Source organism: Platalea leucorodia (assembly GCF_965183815.1).
Source record: "Platalea leucorodia genome assembly, chromosome: Z".
NCBI lineage: Eukaryota > Metazoa > Chordata > Aves > Pelecaniformes > Threskiornithidae > Platalea > Platalea leucorodia.
In genome coordinates, this window is record NC_138858.1 from 94,121,624 (window position 1) to 94,135,431 (window position 13,808).

At 71.7% G+C, this 13,808-nt stretch overlaps 3 protein-coding genes across 11 annotated transcripts; 2 read left to right on the top strand and 1 right to left on the bottom strand.

Annotated features, from left to right (window-relative positions):
• The first annotated feature begins 83 nt into the window (after positions 1-83).
• LOC309602898 (UPF0561 protein C2orf68 homolog) lies at positions 84-2,023 on the top strand. The gene is made up of 4 exons (XM_082337028.1): positions 84-295; positions 410-525; positions 1,284-1,402; positions 1,712-2,023. The coding sequence occupies exons 1-4, from the start codon at positions 201-203 to the stop codon at positions 1,832-1,834; spliced, it is 453 nt and encodes a 150-aa protein (XP_082193154.1). The 5' UTR covers positions 84-200; the 3' UTR covers positions 1,835-2,023.
• A 306-nt stretch (positions 2,024-2,329) lies between these two features.
• LOC309602899 (vesicle-associated membrane protein 8-like) lies at positions 2,330-7,721 on the bottom strand. 5 transcript variants are annotated; one of them, XM_082337033.1, is made up of 4 exons: positions 7,648-7,721; positions 6,401-6,577; positions 5,318-5,536; positions 3,414-3,542 (listed from the first exon to the last, which is right to left on the bottom strand). In XM_082337033.1, the coding sequence occupies exons 1-3, from the start codon at positions 7,648-7,650 to the stop codon at positions 5,393-5,395; spliced, it is 324 nt and encodes a 107-aa protein (XP_082193159.1). In that variant the 5' UTR covers positions 7,651-7,721; the 3' UTR covers positions 3,414-3,542; positions 5,318-5,392. The 5 variants fall into 5 exon arrangements, with proteins under 5 accessions (XP_082193156.1, XP_082193155.1, XP_082193157.1 ...); XM_082337032.1 differs by having other exon boundaries at positions 6,401-6,580; positions 7,648-7,697; XM_082337030.1 differs by lacking the exons at positions 6,401-6,577; positions 7,648-7,721 and adding an exon at positions 2,330-2,732 and having other exon boundaries at positions 3,411-3,542; positions 5,318-5,480.
• A 216-nt stretch (positions 7,722-7,937) lies between these two features.
• On the top strand, positions 7,938-13,206 carry LOC309602874 (vitamin K-dependent gamma-carboxylase-like). Of its 5 annotated transcripts, none has more exons than XM_082336975.1 (15): positions 7,938-7,974; positions 8,048-8,254; positions 8,832-8,990; positions 9,515-9,680; positions 10,031-10,109; positions 10,196-10,302; positions 10,521-10,684; positions 10,813-11,072; positions 11,539-11,670; positions 11,752-11,903; positions 11,974-12,143; positions 12,227-12,357; positions 12,427-12,574; positions 12,647-12,842; positions 12,922-13,206. In XM_082336975.1, the coding sequence occupies exons 1-15, from the start codon at positions 7,947-7,949 to the stop codon at positions 13,076-13,078; spliced, it is 2,256 nt and encodes a 751-aa protein (XP_082193101.1). In that variant the 5' UTR covers positions 7,938-7,946; the 3' UTR covers positions 13,079-13,206. The 5 variants fall into 5 exon arrangements, 4 of the variants coding, with proteins under 4 accessions (XP_082193101.1, XP_082193103.1, XP_082193102.1 ...); XM_082336977.1 differs by having other exon boundaries at positions 9,604-9,680; positions 10,865-11,072; XM_082336976.1 differs by having other exon boundaries at positions 8,861-8,990; positions 10,865-11,072.
• The last annotated feature ends 602 nt before the right edge of the window (positions 13,207-13,808 follow it).

Sequence of the window (13,808 nt, forward strand, 5' to 3'; positions counted from 1 at the left end):
GACCGCGCATGCGCGGAACCGCGCCGGCCAATCGGCAGCAGCGCCGCCGCCGCCTGCTACCGCGCATGCGCAGGACACGCCCCCTCCGCGCCCGCGGCCGGCGGGGCTTTTAAAGGGGCCGCATCCCGGTACCGGCGGGGCAGCCCCGCCCGCGGCCCCCCCCCTCCCGCCTGCAGGCCGGCCCCCGGTGGCGGCCGCCGATGGAGGCGGCCGCGGGCTGGCGCTGCCGGCCGGGTGGGCGACTCGATATGAGCCACGGCTTCGTGCGGCACATCCGCCGCAACCAGATCGCCAGGTACCGGGCACCGGCGGGGCCCCGAACCCCCCCGGGGACCCCCCCCCCCCTCCCGTGACATCCCCCCGGTAACTGCCCGGCCCCCCGGTAACTGCCCGGTCCCCCGGTGCGCAGGGACGCCTACGAGCGGGCGGTGCGGCAGGCGCGGGGGCGGGCGCGGGGCCGGCTCACCCCCACCCCGCCCCGGCCCCGCCGCCCCGACCAGCAGGTGTACCGGCCCCGCCGGCCCGGTGAGCGGGGCGCCCGCGGGGGGGGGGGGCATGGGGGGGACCCACGGGAGACCCGGGGGTGGGGTCACCCAGGGGTGGGAGGGGACATGGTGGGACCCCATGGGGGGGGGGGGACATGGGGGAGACCCAAGGGAGAACCGTGGGTGGGGGGCACCCGGGGGTGGGGGGTCATGGGGGGCACCCATGGGAGACACAGGGGTGGGGGGACCCCGTGCGTGGGGGGCACATGGGGGAGATCCAAGGGAGACCCAGGGGTGGGGGGCACCCAGGGCTGGGGGGGACCCCCCGTGGTGGGCTGAGGCATGGGGGGAACATGGGGGGGACCCAAGGGAGACATGGGGATGGGGGGCACCCAAGGGTGGGAGAGGACATGGGAGGGACCCCATGGGGGGGGGGGGGGGGACATGGGGGGCACCCATGGGTGGGGGGGACATGGGGGGCACCCATGGGAGGCACCCATGGGAGACACAGGGTGGGGGCACCCATGGGTGGGAGGGCACATGGGAGGGACCCCAGGGTGGGAGGGGACATGGGGGGACCCCAGGGTGGGTGGGGACATGGTGGGGTGGGGACATGGTGGGCACCCATGGGTGGGGGGACATGGGGGGACCCCGGTGTGGGCTGGGACATGGGGGCACTCAAGGGAGACACGGGGGGGGGCACCCATGGGTGGGCAGGGGAGAGCGGGGGCACCCAAGGGGGGGTGGGGCCCCCCTGGGGGGGGCACTGGCAGCCCCCTGAGGGTGTGGGCGCCGCAGGGGGTCCCGGAGGAGACGCCAGCCCCGGGTCCCCCCCCGCCGACACCCGCGGGCCCCGGCTCTTCTGCCTGGAGTACGAGGGGGACGACGGCCACGTCACCGCCGTCATCGTGCACCAGGTGGGAACCCTGCGCCCCCGGGGGCACCCACGGGTGCGGGGGGCAAGGGGGGGGGCACTCTGTGTGTTTGGGGGGGAGATGGGCACCCATGGGCGCGGGGGGGGCAAGGGGAGGGCCACTGCGTGCAGGGGGGGGTCTTGGGGCACCCACGGGTGTGGGTGGGTGCTGTGGGGTGCATGGGGGGATGTCGGGGCACCCATGGGTGCCCGGTGGGTGCTGGGTGCCCTGGGACACAGTGGGCGGGTGTGGGTGCCGCCGTGGGGCAGGGGCGTGCCGCCGTGGGACACGGCGGGTGACGGGGTGCCGCAGGGGGACAGCGCGGAGGAGGTGACGCGGCGGGTGTGCGCCCGGAGCCCGCTGGAGCCCGCCCTGCGCCAGGCCCTCTGCCAGCGGGTGCAGGACGAGCTCAGCAAGCGCCGAGGGACGGGGTGACGCTGCCGCCACCCCCGGGGGACGCTGCCACCCCCGGGGGACGGGTGGCAGCCGCCGCCAGGTGTCAATAAAGGTGCTGCAAGGCTCCGGTGTCTGGCTCTGCTTGGGGAAACTGAGGCACGGGGCAGGGCCCCTGGTGTGTCACCACGTCGTGTCACCCCCTCCCGTGGGTGACACTGGGTGCCGTGTCCCCAGGGACCCCCCTCCCATCCTCTCCCCTCCCCGGGTGCCATCGTGTGTCCCCAGGGTCCTCCCCAGGCCCCCCCATCCCGGTGGCAGGGCCACAGCACCCTCCTGTCCTCCCCCCCAGGGTTGGTGGCACCAGGGGACAAGACCGGGTGTCCCCAGAGCAGGTCCCGCTGGTTTGTTGTTGTAGGGTCTCCCCAGGGCTGGTCCCACCGCTTTGTCATTGCAGGGTCTCCTCAGAGCGGGTTGCGCTGCTTTATTGGGGTAGGGTCTCCCTGAATCGGGTCCCTTTGTTATTGTAGGGTCTCCCCAAAACAAGTCCTGGTGCTTATTTAGGGTAGGGTCTCCCCAGAGGTCACCGTGCTGCTCTGTTATTGTAGGGTCTCTCAGAGATCATCCCCCCGGTTTGTTATTGTAGGGTCTCCCCAAAACGAGTCGTGGTTCTGATTTATTGTAGGGTCTCCCCGAAAGAGATCCCACTGGTTTGTTATTGTAGGGTCTCCCCAAGTCCCGGCAGGCTCCCCACGGTGCCGGTGCTGGGGGGGACGGTGACGGTGGCAGGGGGCGGCCGCGGCAGCCACAGCGCCAGGCCGAGGGCGAGGAGGAAGAGGAGGAGGAGGGCGGCGAGGCCGATGGCCACCAGGCGCCAGCGCCGGTGTCCCCTGCGCTGCTGCCGCGCCACCGCCCGGGTGCTGCGGCTGAAGGTTTCGCCCTGCGGGGACAGCACCGTGGGGGGATCTCTAGGGTACCCCCCGGCGCCATCCAGGCCCGTAGTGTCTGGGGGGGCACTATAGGGACGTACGGCCCTATAGTGCCCCTCCGGGGCTGTATGGCCCTATAATGTCCCGTAGGGTCCTGTCCCCACCCACCCGGGGCTGTATGACCCTGTAGTGTCCCCTGGGCTATATGTCCCTACAGTGTGCCCCAGGGTCCCATCCCTGCCCACCCAGGGCTATATGTCCCTATAGTGTGTGTCCCCCTGGGCTGTATGTCCCTATAGTGTCCCCCAGAGCTATATGTCCCTATAGTGTCCCCCCCCCAGGGCTGTATGTCCCTATAGCATCCCCCAGGGTCCCATCGCTGCCCACCTGGGGCTGTATGTCCCTATAGTGTGTTCCCTAGGGCTGTGTGTCCCTATACTGTGTCCCCCCAGGGCTATATGACCCTATAGTGTCCCCCAGGGCTATATGTCCCTATAGTGTGTGTCCCCCTGGGCTGTATGTCCCTATAGTGTCCCCCAGAGCTATATGTCCCTATAGTGTGTCCCCCCCAGGGCTATATGTCCCCATAGTGTCCCCCAGGGTCCCATCGCCACCCACCCAGGCCTGCATGTCCCTATAGCGTGTCCCCCCCGGGCTATACATCGCCACGGGTGCCCGCGTGTGCCCACCATGGCGCGCAGCTCCTGGGCCCGGCTGTCGAGGTCGCTGAGGCGCCCGTCCCGCTCCAGCGCCCGGGCGAAGTTCTGCTTCATCAGCTCCGTCACCTCCTCGGCCTCGCGCTGGCACCGCGCCAGCCCCGCCTGGGGACGGGGGCACGCGTCGGGGGGGACCGCGGTGGGGGGACGGGGCGCGTGGGGACCACCGGGATGTGGGCGCTGCGGGGAAGGGGCACGTGGGGACTCTGGGGACAAGGAGACCCTGGGGACACGAGGGCCGCGGGGGCAAGGACACCGCGGGGAAGAGGCGCCGTGGGGACATAAGGGACCATGGGGACACGGGGGGATGTAGGGGACCAAGGGGACACAGGGGACCATGGAGACACAGGGGGACAATGGGGATACAGGGACTGTGGGGATACAGGGGACCATGGGGACAAGGACACCCCAGGGAAGAGGCACCACGGGGACTATGGGGACATCGGGGACCACGGGGACACAGGGAGTGTGGGGACACAGGGACCATAGGGACACAGGGACTGCAGGGATGGGGGACATGGGCACCATGGGGAAGGGGCACGTGGGGACTTTGGGAACAAGGAGACCCTGGGGACATGGGGACCATGGGGACACCACAGGGAAGAGGCACCATGGGGACCATGGGGACTGTGGGGACCCGGGGACCGTGGGGACCCGGGGACTACAGGGAAGGGGCACATGGGGACCCGGGGACCGTGGGGACCCGGGGACTGCAGGGAAGGGGCACATGGGGACAAGGGCGCTGCGAGAAGGGGGCACTTGGGGACCACGGGGACCCGGGCAGCACGGGGAAGGGGCACGTAGGGACACGGGGACCGTGGGGACCCCGGGAAGGGGCACCGCGGGGACAGAGGTGCCCTGAGGAGGGGACGCACGGGGCCGGGGGGGCCGGGGCCGGGACACGGGGACACGGGGACACGGAAAGTCCCACGCGGGCCAACGCCCCCCGCGGCCGGGGCCGCGTCCCTCCCGCCAGCGGGAACGGCCCGGGGGGACCGGGACCGGAGGGGTCCCCGAGCCCCGGGGGGGTCCCCGAGCCCCGGGGGTCCCGTCCCGGCCCGTCCCGTCCCGTCCCGGCCCCGGCCGCGGGGAAGCGAAAGCGAAAGCGGCGGCGGAGCCCCCGGCGCTCACCATGGTCCCGCGGGGTCGGTGCCGGTCCCGGGGTCGGTGCCCGGGTCGGTGCCGGTACCGGAGCGCCCGTCCCGGTCCCCGGTCCCGGTCCCGGTCCCGGTCCCGGTCCCGGTCCCGCCCCGGCCCCCAGCGGCCGCCCCCGGCGGGAGGGACCGGGACCGCCCCCCCCCGGGCCGCAGCCCGGGACCCGCTGTCCCCTCCCCGGGCACCCCCGGCCCCGCAGCCCCCCATGTCCCCAGCCGCGGGTCCCCAGAGCCCCCCGGCCCTACAGCCCCCCGCGCGGGGGTGTCCCCCCGTGTCCCCCAGCCCCCCAGGCGTGGGGCCCCCATGTCCCCAGCCGCGGGTCCCCAGAGCCCCCTGGCCCTACAGCCCCCCGTGCGGGGGTGTCCCCCCGCGTCCCCCAGCCCCCTAGGCGTGGGGCCCCCCAGGGCCCCCCTACGTCCCCCCACACCTGGGTCCCCCAGGACCCCCACGCCCCTGGACCCCCCAGCCCCGGGTCCCCCCCCAGATGGGTCGCTGGGTCCCCCGTGTCCCCCCATGCCCCCGTACCTGGGTCCCCCGGGCCCCCCATGTCCCACAGCCCCCCCGGTTCACAGGCCCCGGCAGGGCGGCGGTGCCACCGCCACCACACTGCGCCCTTTGTTCCCCGGTGCCAGCCGCCGTCCGGCACCGCTCCCCCCCGGCACCGCCTGTCCCCACGCGTCCCCACGCGTCCCCCGGGGTCCCCCCGTCCCCCTCGGCGCACGCACACGCACGCACGCGCGGCTCGTCATCCCTGTATTCCTCGGGGACAGGCGGGGGGTCCCCGCGGGGGGACGGGGGCTCTAGGTGGGGATGGTGCCGGTGGCCAGGAGGATGATGAGGATGAGGATGATGACGCCCACGAGGCCGAGGATGACGAGCAGCTTCACGTTCTTCCACCAGTAGCGGCGGGCCACCTTCTGCGACGTCGTCTTGAAGTGCTCCGACTGCGGGGACGCCGCTCAGGGGGGGACAAGGGGACACCCCCTGCTGCCCTGGGGACCCCCTGCCACCCCGGGGACACCCCACTGCCACCCCAGGACCCCCACTGCCACCCTGGGGACACCACTGCCACCCAGTGCCCCGGAGCCCCCCTTGGGGACCCCATTCTCCCTTGGGGACCCCGTGTCCCACCACCCTGTGTCCCCCCCCGGGGTCCCAGTGCCAGCTCGAGGACCTGGTGCCACCCCAGGGGACCCAGTGCCCCCAGTCCCAGAGCCACCTTGGGGACCCTGTGCCACCTCAGGAGCCCTGTGCCCACCTTGGGGACCCCGTGCCCAACTCAGGGACCCTGTGGCCACCTTAGGGACTTTCTGCCACCTCAGGAGCCCCGTGCCCACCTTGGGGACCCCGTGCCCACCCTGAGGACCTTATGGCCACCTCGGGGACCCCGTGCCCAAGTTGGGGACCTTGTGTCACCTCGGAAGCCCTGTGCCCAACTTGGGGACCCCCTGTCACTCGTGGACCCTCTGCCCAATGTGGGGACACTGTGGCCACCTCAGGAGCCCTGTACCCACCCTGGGGACCTGGTGGCCACCTCAGTTGCTGTGAGCCACCTTAGGGACCCTGTGGCCAACCTGGGGACCCTGTGCCTCCTTAGGTACCCTCTGCCACCTTGGGGACCCCGTGCCCAACGTGGGGACTGTGTGGCCACCCTGGGGACTTTGTGTCACCTCAGAAGCCCTCTGCGCAATTTGGGGACCCTGTGCCACTTGAGGACGCCACACCCAATGTGGGGACCCTGTGCCACCCTGGTGACCCCGTGCCAGCCCGGGGACGCCCTGCCCGCCCCGGGGCCCCGCCGCGCTCACGGTGGCCTCCAGGTCCTGGCTCTTGCTGTGCAGCTGCTCCAGGTTCTCGCCCCGCGCCAGGATCCGCTCCACGTTCTGGCTCATGATGGTTTTGACGCCCTCCACCTCCTCCTGCAGCGCCCGCACGCGCCCGCCGCCCGCCATGCTGCCTGCCGCGCCGCCCGCCGCGCCGCCCGCCTGCTGCCGTGGGGCGGCTGTTAGGGTGGGCAGCCGGTGGCACCCCCGCACCCCACAGGGACCCCGACACCCTCCTCCGCCCCATATAGGCCCAGGCGCCTCCCAGCACCCCATGTACTCTGTAGGCACCCCACATACGCCCCCCGAGCACCCCATGTAGAGCCTGGGCACCCCATGGGCACCCCCCAGCACCCTATATGCAGCCTGGGCAGCCCCTATGTACCCTGTGCACCCCCAAGCACCCCATATCCACCCCAAGTATCCTATATGATGCCCAGGTACTTCCCTAAGCACCCTATGGGCACCCCAAACACCCAACAGGCACCCCTGGGTACCCCCCCAGCACCTCAGGCATTCCATATACACCCCCCAAGCACCCTATAGGTGCCCTGAGCACCCCATAGGTGCTCCATGTCCACCCCAAGCACCTGCTGAACACCCCATATGCAGCCTGGGCACCCCTCAGCACCCTATATGCACCCCATAGGCACCCCGTATGTACCCCAGAGCCCCCATATGCACCCTGGGCACCCAAAGGGACCCCCAAGCACCCCATAGGCACCCAAGCACCTGCCGGCACCCCATAGGCACTTCCCCAAGCACCCTATAGGCACCCCATATGCACCCCATATGTACCCCAGACCCCCTATATGCACCCTGGGCACCCCAAAGGGACCCCTCCAGGTACCCCATGGGCACTCTGGGCACCCCATATGCACCGCAAGCACCCTATATGCACCCCATGGGCACTTCCCCAAGCACTGTATAGGCACTCCGGGCACCATATGTACCCCATATGTGCCCCAGACCCCCTGTAGGCCCCCCGGGCACCCCCCAAGCGCCCCCCAGACCCCCACAGATCCCCCCAGACCCCCATAGACCCCCCCATAGGCGCCCCATAGACCCCCCCAGACCCCCATAGACCCCCCATAGGCGCCCCATAGACCCTCCCAGACCCCCCCAGGCCCCCATAGGCCCCCCATAGGCGCCCCATAGACCCCCCCAGACCCCCGCAGCCCCCCGCAGGCGCCCCACGGGCGCCCCGCAGCCCCCCGGAGCCCCGGTCCCACCATGGCGGCTCCGTCCCGCTCCGCTCCCGCCGCCTCCCGCCTCCCGCGGCGGCCGCTGACCCCTGACCCCGCCCCGCCCCGCCCGGGGCTTCCGGGAGCGGCGGGACCGGGGGCGGGGCCGGGGGTCGCGGCGGGGCCAATGGGAGGGGGAGAGGGCGGGGTCAGGGGTCGCGGCGGGGTCAGGGGTGACGGGGGTCAGGGGGCGACAGGGGCCGGGGGGGCGCGAGGCGATTGGCGGCCGCGCCCCGGGACGTGGCGTGACGTGGCGTGACGTGGCGCGAAGGGGCGGGGTCGCGGCGATGGCGGCGGCGGCGGCGGCGGCGGAGGGTAACGGGCCGGGGCGGGCGAGGGGGCTCGGTGCCCTCTGACCCCTGACCCCTGACCTCCGACCCCGCCGCAGGGCCTGCGCGGCGGAGGCGGCGGGAGGCGGCGGGGCCCCCCCCGGGCCCCCCCCGCCCCGAGGACCCCGGCCCCGGCCCCGGCCCCGGCCTGGCGCGGCGCCTGCTGGGCTTCGAGCTGCGGGAGCTGGCGCGGTGGCACCGCCTCGTCCGGCTGCTGCACCGGCCCGCCGACCCCGCCGCGCTGGGCGCCTTCCGCGGGGCCTTCGGTGAGCGGCCGCGGCGCCGGGGCTGCGGGGGGCCCGGGCGTGTGGCGGCACCCGGGGGCGGGGGGGACCCAGGGGCTGGGGCGGGGGGATCCAGGGGTTGGGGGGGATCCAGGGGTTTTGGAGGGTCCCAGGGGTTTGGGGGGATCCAGGGGTTTTGGGGGTCCCAGGCATCCAGGAGGGACCCAGGCCTTTGGGGGGGACCCAGGGATTTCGGGGGACCCAGGTGTCCAGTGGGGACTCAAGGATTTTGGGGGGGAGCCAGGCATTTGGGGGTGACCCAGGCGTTTGGGGGGGATCCAGGGTTTTGGAGGGGACCCAGGCGTTTGGGGGGACCCAGGCGTCCAAGGGGGGGAGCCAGGCATTTGGGGGGTACCCAAGGATTTGGGGGGAGCCAGGCGCTTGGGGGTGACCCGGGTGCCGGGGGGGTTGCAGGCGCCCGGGGGGACGCAGGTGCCCGGCCGTGCCACGTCGCCGCCAGCGCAAGGTCCAGGCAGGGGTTGGGGTGGGACGGGGTCAGCGCCCGCCCGGACGCCGGGGTCCCGGGGGGGCCCGGGCCGCTGACACCCCCCCCCCCCAGGGCTGCTGATGGCGCTGGACGTGCCCCAGGAGCGGGGCCTGGGGCAGCTGGACCAGCGGTTCCTGGACGGGCTGGAGGTCTGCCGCTTCCCGCTGCTGCCCTTCCTGCGGCCCCTGCCCCTCGACTGGATGTACCTGCTCTACGCCGTCATGTTCCTGGGTACGGGGACGCGGTGGCGCTGGGATGGGGACGGGGCTGGGATGGGGACGGGGACGGGGTGGCGCTGGGATGGGGACGGGGTGGCGCTGGGATGGGGACGGGGCTGGGATGGGGACGGGAGACGCGGTGGCGCTGGGATGTGGACGGGGTGGCGCTGGGATGGGGACAGGGTGGCACTGGGATGGGGACGGGGCTGGGATGGGGATGGGAGACGCGGTGGGGACTGGTACTGTGGTGGGAATGGGGACGGGGTGGGCACTGGGACGGGCACGGGGATGGGCACAGGGACTGGGACGGGCACTGGGACTGGGATGGGCACAGGGAGTGGACAGGCACTGGGGTGGGCACTGGGACTGGCACTGGGATGGGTAAAGGGGCTGGGATGGGGACTGGATGGGCACTGGGCCAGGGCCGGGGCCCGGGAGGGGAGCGGGGAGGGACGGGGGTCTCCGGGGCGGGGGCCGCGGCGGCGGAGGGGCCGGGCAGGGCGGGACGCGGGGCCAGGAGGGCTGCGGTGCCCGCAGGGGCGCTGGGCGTGATGGCGGGGTGCTGCTACCGCCTGAGCTGCGCCGCCTTCCTGGGGCCCTACTGGTACCTGCTGCTGCTGGACAAGACCTCCTGGAACAACCACTCCTACCTCTACGGGCTGCTGGCCTTCCAGCTGGCGCTGCTGGGCGCCGACCGCTACGGGTGGGCAGCGGGCCCCCGGGGGTGGCCCTGGGGACGGCGCTGGCACCGGGCTCTGCAGAGCGCCGGGGCCGCTGCGGTGGTGGGGTGGCACAGTCCCCGGTGGCCTCCGTGGGGTGGCACGAGGTCTGGTGTCACCCGTGGGCGCTGGGTCCCCGTGGGGGGGGCGGAGGGGTCCCCGTGGCTCTGTGTCCCCAGGGGTGGCACGGGTCCTGGTGTCCCCGGCAGCAGCGGGGTCCCCGTGGCTCTGTCCCCCCGTGGGGTGGTGGCACGTGTCCTCTGTGGCGCTGACGAGGGTGACCCTTTCTCCGGGGGTCCCCCCGTGTCCCCGCTGCCGCCCCGTGTCCCCGCAGGTCCCTGGACGGGCTCCTGCGTCCCCAGAAGAGGAACGCCCACGTCCCGCTGTGGAACTACGCCCTGCTGCGCGCCCAGGTGGGCGCCCGGACGCCGGGGTCCCCTCGTCCCCCGCCCCGGGGTCCCCTCCGGGACCGCCCCTCACCCCTGCCTCCCCTCCCCAGATCTTCATCGTCTACTTCATCGCGGGGCTGAAGAAGCTGGACGCCGACTGGGTGGGCGGCTACTCCATGGGCTCCCTCGCCCGCCACTGGCTCTTCGCACCCTTCAGGTGAGGAGGAGGAGGGTGACGGGGTGAGGAGGAGAGGGGTGACGGGGTGAGGAGGAGGAGGGTGACGGGGTGAGGAGGAGAGGGGTGACGGGGTGAGGAGGAGGAGGGTGACGGGGTGAGGAGGAGAGGGGTGACGGGGTGAGGAGGAGGAGGGTGACGGGGTGAGGAGGAGAGGGGTGACGGGGTGAGGAGGAGGAGGGTGACGGCCCCCCCCGCAGGCTGGTGCTGTCGGAGGAGATGACCAGCCTGCTGGTGGTCCACGGCGGGGGGCTGGTCCTCGACCTCTCCGCCGGCTTCCTCCTCTTCTTCGACGCCACCCGGCCCGTCGCCCTCTTCTTCGTCACCTACTTCCACTGCATGAACTCCCAGCTCTTCAGCATTGGTGAGACACCCGGGGGGTGGGGGACACGGCGCCCTTCCCACCCCCCAGAGCACCCCGACCCCCTTCCCGCCACCCTGGGGGACCCCAGCGCGCGGTGGGGGTCCCTCAGGCGTCCCCGTGTCCCCCAGGGATGTTCCCCTACACCATGCTGGCCAGCAGCGGGCTCTTCTGCCACCCCAGCTGGCCCCGGCGCCTCTGCGCCCGCTGCCCGCCCTGGCTGCGGCGGCTGCTGCCCAGCACCCGGCCCCCCCAGCCCAGCCCCGACTGCCACTACGGGGGACGGGGGGCGCGGGGGAGCCTTCGGCCTCGCCAGCATCTGGCCGCTGCCTTCACCCTCCTCTACGTGCTGGAGCAGCTCTTCCTGCCCTACTCCCACTTCATCACCCAGGTGGGGGCACTGGGGGGGGGCGAAGGGGGGGCAGACGGGCACTGCCGGGGCGAGGGTGCGGTTTTGGGGACGCGGGGGCATTTTTTGAGAGGTGGGGGGTATTTCTGGAGAAGTGGGGGGCATCTGGGGGGACGTGGGAGACACTTTGGGGGACATGGGGCATTTTGGGGGATGTGAGGGCATTTTTGGGGACATGGGGAGCATTTTTGGGGATGTAAGGGCATTCGTGGGGACATGGGGGGCATTTTGGGGGACATGAGGAGCATTTTTTGGGACACGAGGGCATTTTTGGGGACGTAGAGGGCATTTTTGGGACACTGCTGGGGGGCCACAGGGGTAAGGACCGGGGGGGGCTGATGCAGGGGATGAAGGAGGGGGGTCCCCATCCCCTCCTCGTCACCGTGGGGTGGGGACACCGCTGTCCCCCGGTGCGGCCCCCCCTCCACGTGTCCTGTCCTCCCCCCAGGGCTACAACAACTGGACCAACGGCCTGTACGGCTACTCCTGGGACATGATGGTCCACTCCCGCTTCCACCAGCACGTCAAGATCACCTACCGCGACGGGCTCACCGGGGAGGTGGGCTACCTCAAACCGGGGGTGAGCGGGGACCCCGGGGCGGGGCGGGGGGGCACGGGGGGGCCCCGCCAGCGGCACAACCAGGCGACCCCCCCGGGGTAGGTGTTCACGCAGAGCCGGCGCTGGAAGGACCACGCGGACATGCTGAAGCAGTACTCGACCTGCCTGAGCCGCCTCCTGCCCCGCTACAACGTCTCCCAGCCCCAGATCTACTTCGACGTTTGGGTTTCCATCAACGACCGCTTCCAGCAGAGGTTCGGGGGGGACCCGCGCCGTCGGGGGGGGCGCGGGGGGCGAGGGGGTGCTGACGGCCCGTCCCCGCAGGCTGGTGGACCCGCGGGTGGACCTGGTGCGGGCGCCGTGGTCCCCGTGGTCGCCCACGCCCTGGCTGCTGCCGCTGCTGCTGGAGCTGTCGCCCTGGCGGGAGCGGCTGCAGGAGCTGGAGAGCCAGCTGGACGGACACACGGACGCCGTCTTCATCGCCGACTTCCCCGGTACAGGGATGGGGGGATCCCCTGGCTTCGGGGGGCACCCACCTTTGGGGGGCTCACCCCTTTTTTTTTGTCTCCTTCCCCAGGCCTGCACTTGGAGAATTTTGTCAGCGAGGACCTGGGTAACACCAGCCTGCGGGTGCTGCGGGGAGAGGTGCTGGTGGAGCTGGTGGAGCAGCACCGCAACCGCTCCCTGCGGGAGGGCGAGGGGATGCAGGTGAGGCCCGGGGGGGCCGCGGCGGGGTTTGGGGGGGCCCCGGGGTGCTGACGGCCCCCCCGCGCCCAGCTGCCGGCGGGGCAGTACCACAAGGTGCACACGGTGTCGCCGGAGCCCTCCTGCTACATGTACCTCTACGTCAACACCACGGCGCTGGCGCTGGAGCGGAACCTGACGCGGCTGCAGGAGCTGCGGGAGCGGGTGCGCAACGGCACCGGTGAGCGCCGGGGCTCGGGGAGGGCGCGGGGGCCCCCGAACCCCCCGCCTCACCCCCGCCTCGTCCCCGCAGAGAAGGAGCCGCTGCCCCCCGAGCTGCGGCCCATCCTGGGGGAGCCGCTGGCGGCGGGGACGCCGGCCGACCCGGTGGTGATGGCCTTCCTGCGGCAGCAGCGGCGGCTGGAGGAGCAAACGCGGCGGCGGGAGGCCGGCCTGGTCCAGCGCCTCCACCGCTTCCTCCGCAAGAAATTCTACCTCTTCCGCCGCAGGTGAGAGCCCCAAAATCGCCTTTTTTTCCCCTCATTTCCCCCCCCATTGCATTACTGACCCCCCCGCCAACCCTCGCAGTGCCCTGATGACCTGCATCTCCCTCCGCAACCTGGCGCTGGGCCGGCCGCCCCTGCAGCAGCTGGCGCAGGAGGTGGCCTTCGCCAACTGGCGCGGCGAGGAGGAGGAGGCGCGGCGGGAGGGCGGCGGCGAGGGCCCGGGGGGCCCCGAGCTCTGAGCGCCCCAATAAACTCGAGCGTGCCTCGGTTTCCCCCCGCCCCGGCTGCAGGCGGAGGCAGGTACCGTTTGAACCCAGCACTTTTATTGAGATTTCTTTTAGTTTCTTTTGTTTTTGGAATCGGTGAAATCGAAACAAACGTAATAAAACCTCCAGAAAAATATTAAAAGAAAGAAAAAAACAAAAAAAAAAAAAGAGAAAGCCCCCCCCCACCCCCACCCCCAGGCACCGCTGGGGCGCCGGCCCCGGGACGGGCAGGTAAACAAGCCGGCTTCTCTGTACCACACCGGCCAAATGCGCCGCGCTCCCGGGGCCGGGCGGCCCCAGCGCTTGCCTGCCCCTCTCCCCCTCCGTCAATAAACCCGATTTCCCCCTTTTTTGCCCCGATTCGGAGGCCGTCTGGGCCTCCCGGGGGCGGGGAAAGGCGGCTGGAGGGGGGTGAGGGTGCTGGGAGGGGCTTTCAGGAAAAAAAAAATCAAGAGCTGCCGTCTGAGCCCGGGGGCTTCTCTGTACTCACGCCCCGCGCCTCAGCACACAATAAATACACCGCTAGAAAAAACGTTCAAGTATGAAGGGCCAAATCCCTCCCCTTTTCCCCCAAAAATATATATATAAAGCTCGGCCGAGCCCCCCCCGGCGCCGAGCCGGGGGCGGGCGGGGGGCTGTGCAGTTCTGGAGTCACTTCAGCTTTCTTATAAAGAAAAAAAAACCATTAAAATACTTTCCTCCG